Below are 3,961 nucleotides of genomic sequence, written 5' to 3'. Positions count from 1 at the left end.
TTTTTTTTTTTTTTTTTTTTTTTTTTTTTTTTTTACCATGGGTCAGTTCCCAAGCTTAACTTTCCCTTTGGAATAGTGAGGTTTGGGTCCTGAGAGTCTATTTTCTTTCACAAGGTTTAGGACAAGTATACTGGCTGGTGATGGATGCTGGGGTTCTTCCATCCTCGGCTATTGTGGTTAGTGCTGTTATGAACATGGGTGCTCATTAGCTATTTTTAAAGAACCAAATCTCTTTACTTTTTCTTTATTCCAGTGCTTGTATGGTTTAATGCTTTTGCATTTAGATCTGTGATCCATTTGAGGTTTATTTTGAAGTATGGTGTGAGGAATGGATCCAATTATACCTTCCATCCCCTCCAAATATCTATCTAGTTGTTCTAATGCTACTTATTAAAAATCCATTGTTTCCCAGTGATTTGAGATGCCACCTTTTTTCATACACTAAAGTAGGTCTATTTTTGGAATTTCAGTTCTGTCTTTTTGGCCTGCCAGTCTTTTTTTTTTTTTTCTTGGGATGGGGTCTTGCTCTGTCGCTCAGGCTGTAGTGCATGGTTCACTGCAGCCTCAACCTCGTGGGTTCAAGTAATCCTTCCACTTTAGCCTCCCTAGTAGCTGGGACTACAGGCACTTGCCACCATGCCTGGCTAATTTTAAAATTTTGTGTAGAGACAGTGTTTCCCTATGTTTCCCAGACCTAATCCCCAATGTGATGGCATTAGGTGGGGCCTTTGGGATGTGATTACGTCGTAAGAGCTGAGCTCTTTGAATGGGACTAGGTCCTTTGTAAAAGAGACATCAGAGAATTCCTTTGCCCCTTTACTATATGAGGACATAGGGAGACGACGATTGTCTGTGAACCAGAAAACGGGCCCTTATTAGACACTGAATCAGCTAGTGACTTGATCTTAGACTTCTTAGCCTCTAAACCTGTGAGAAATAAATTTGTTATTTATAGGCCACCCAATTTGTGCTATTTTGTTGTAGCAATCCAAACAAACTAAGTACTGAATGACGTTTAATGAACAAATGAGGAATTGGTTATTTATACTCTGGGGACGTTTATTAAGGCTCTGGCAACCCTGTGGAGCTGGTCTGTGTCCCTGAGAAGAAGAGTCAGTCACAAGGGCATCTGCATCTGATCCAGCTGTTTGAAGCTTCTCATTGTTCTCCTTATCCAGGGCAGGAAACTTGAGATCCTGGTGAAGACTTCTGGAGGAATCCCTGACTGTTTTCCATAGGAGACGATGCCGTGGGCCACATTGTTACACAGCAGGGGGCCTCCGGAGTCCCCCTGTAGGTAGACAGGGGAAGGGAGACTGAGACAGGCCTCCTTGCTCCTGCTGCCCTGAGCTCCGGGCTCTCAGAGAAGACAGGGGTGGGTGGGCCCCTTCAATTACTGGGTGCGTGTGAGATGGAAGATTGGTGGGGTGCAGAGCCAAGCCTCTGGACCCTTTTGGTCGCTGGACTTCAGCTCCGTCTGAGTTACTGTCTCCAGCCCAATCCGAGTCAAGGTACCTCCCCCTTCTCCAGGAGAATGTTGCCTATGTATATGTTGTGGGTCTTCCTCCTATTCCCCCAGAGACCAGGTTGATGGGGAAATCAGTCCCCAGCTCACCCTGGTCTGGCCCCCAGGCTGAGGCTGTGGGGATGGAATCTGTTCGTACTGCCCTGGCTCTGCATGGGCCCCTCTATCCCGGGGTGTGTTGGCCAATGCCCATGCGTTACCCTGAAGGCAGCCTTCCGTTCCCGCCGGTCCCCCACACAAATCTGCCTTCGGCCGTCATAGGAACGGAAGAGGCGGAGGCACTGCCTATCCCTCTGCACTCTCAGCTGCACCTCTCGGAGTGTGTCTGTTCTCCTCGTCTGGCTGACCAAGCCCCAGCCAGCCACAGTGCACTGCGTCCCGGGTCTCAGTCTCTCCTGGGTGCTAGGCAGAGCCACTGGTCTCACATTTTGATTCCGTCTGACTCTTCGGCTCAGCTGGAGGAAGAATGTAGGCATTCCCGCTCAGCTGGGGCCTCCAGCCAAGGCTCAGGGGTCGTTGGTGCAGTACACGTCCCATACCCTCCCCGCTACCCTGAAGCCTTGCCCTCACTTCCTCCTCCATTGTTCCTGGACACACTAGGAAGGAGGCAGAGGGCCAGGTAGGTGGTACCTGCAATAACATGATGTCATTCTGGATGGTCTGCTGATTATATTGAGGGTGGCGGATGGCTCTGCGCACAGTGATGTGTTGCTGGGTGTTTTCCCGTCTCCGAATGTTGTGGGCGCCCAGGGTGACATTTATAGAGCTGCAAAAGCAAGAGGTAGGTCTGGGCTGCAGGAGCTATGGTCCACCAGCTCTGCAGGGTAGGCGGACAGCACCGGGAGGGCAAGACTGCAGCTAACCAGAATCGAGAGGATGGGAGGGCCCAGGGACTCAGCTGTATCCTCTTTCTCAGCAGCTCTGAGCTAGGGATGACAGGGTGGTAGTTGCCTTCAGGTTTGCTGCCCCAGATTAAATTGATAAATAGCCTGAGTTTGTATTTTGAGCCCCAATATGTGTCTTCCATCTCTTCCTCTTGCTCTTTTTGATCATATCCTACTTTCCTCATCATTTACACTGGCCTGTTCCCTCCTGCAAAGACTCACTTGGTCTCTCTTTCACCCTTTCGTTGCTACAACCCTTCTTTCAGATGGCTGCTCCGAAGAGCTCCCCAGGGCTGTGTTCCTGGCTGCCCAGGAAGCTCCTTAACTCCTCACCTTCCCCAGCAGTGAGCTGCTGTCAGCACAAAGTTGTCTCGCACCAGGAACCCTCCGCAGCTGCTCAGACCTTCTGGAGACTGGATCTGAAGATAGGCCATGTAGGGGCGGGAGTGGGGCCTGGTCTCCCGGCCTCCGATGATCTCCCCTGGAAGGAAGCATTTGGCACTTAACTCTATGCTTGCTGAACCTGCAGTGTGGGTACCAGATTGGTGGCTTCAGAAAGGCTGGAAGATGGGGATGGCAGGAGAGAGGGTGCAGGAGAGGGAGGAGATGGTGCTGAGGGTTGGAGTCTATGGGGCACCAGATTGGGAGGGGGCTCCTGGGTTCTACAGGAAACACTGCTGTCTTGAAAGGAGCTCTTTTCCCCATCCTAGGCCTCAGCTCCCTTCTCCTCTCCAAAAGAGGGAGAACAACCCTTGTTCCAGGCAAGCCCAGCTTCAGCCTCAGGTATTGAGGAGATGCTTTGCTGTTAAGTACAGGATTGTTCCTGAAGTTCCCTTATACTTTTATCCTCATGGAGCTTCCCAGAGCCCTCTGAGTCCAATTCAAGACCAGGTGGGACTGGTGTTTAAAAATCTAGACATGAGCTGATGGTACTGTTACTGCTGTATTCTTACCTCCTAGGTAAGCTCTGACACATGCTGCCGAATTATTTATACAAAGCAAGTTTTTATAGCACTCACAGTGTGCGGGCAATTCCAAGACATTTAAATACTCTAACTTATTTAACTCTCATGGCAACTCCACAAGGTCGGTATTAATATTATTCTCATTTTATAGATGAGGAAACTGAGGAAATACGAATTCAAATAACTTGCTCAACAGTACAGAATTGGGTTATACAAGGCACTTTGGCTCAAGAATCTATGGGATGGTGTCAGGCCTCTGAGGGTGGGGACGGTCACTCACCTGCCTTGGCCCCAGTGGGTAGGAGAAAGGCCAGCAGAAGCAGGAGTGGCTGCATCTTTCCTGAAAGACTGCCCAGTCAGTTGCTACTGTGCTTCCTTCTACTAGACTTTAAGGCCCTGAGAGAGGAAGGAAGGGGTGGGGATAGGGGATTGAGAATTCACAGTCCCATTCTCCTGCTACCACGATAGGTTTCATCACCCAAGGCTGCTCAGGAGGTTTGCCCGCAAACTGCTGGAGATCTGGGTGAGAGGGTGTAATCCAAGCCAACATGGCGAGCTCTTGTGCAGCTGCTGAGTCAGTGCTGAGA

General features: G+C 49.9%; 1 protein-coding gene across 1 annotated transcript; it reads right to left on the bottom strand.

Moving 5' to 3' along the window:
• Nucleotides 1-1,034: 1,034 nt before the first annotated feature.
• On the bottom strand, nt 1,035-3,746 carry CTSG (cathepsin G). The gene is made up of 5 exons (XM_017871886.1): nt 3,655-3,746; nt 2,743-2,890; nt 2,156-2,291; nt 1,726-1,980; nt 1,035-1,291 (listed from the first exon to the last, which is right to left on the bottom strand). The coding sequence occupies exons 1-5, from the start codon at nt 3,707-3,709 to the stop codon at nt 1,118-1,120; spliced, it is 768 nt and encodes a 255-aa protein (XP_017727375.1). The 5' UTR covers nt 3,710-3,746; the 3' UTR covers nt 1,035-1,117.
• Nucleotides 3,747-3,961: the final 215 nt, after the last annotated feature.

The sequence above is a fragment of the Rhinopithecus bieti genome, unplaced genomic scaffold (assembly GCF_001698545.2).
Source record: "Rhinopithecus bieti isolate Rb0 unplaced genomic scaffold, ASM169854v2 scaffold_6022, whole genome shotgun sequence".
Classification (NCBI taxonomy): Eukaryota; Metazoa; Chordata; class Mammalia; order Primates; family Cercopithecidae; genus Rhinopithecus; species Rhinopithecus bieti.
The sequence above is the reverse complement of the archived record's forward strand: the minus strand, read 5'-3'. Positions and strand labels throughout refer to the sequence as shown.

Coding starts and splice junctions, on each gene's coding strand:
- CTSG (XM_017871886.1), bottom strand. CDS start 3,709: ATGCAGCCACTCCTGCTTCTGCTGGCCTTTCTCCTACCCACTGGGGCC. Junction 2,292..2,742: donor GCAGCTCACTGCTGGGGAAG/GTGAGGAGTTAA, acceptor TTGCTTTTGCAG/CTCTATAAATGTCACCCTGG. Junction 1,292..1,725: donor AACGGAAGGCTGCCTTCAGG/GTAACGCATGGG, acceptor GTCTACCTACAG/GGGGACTCCGGAGGCCCCCT.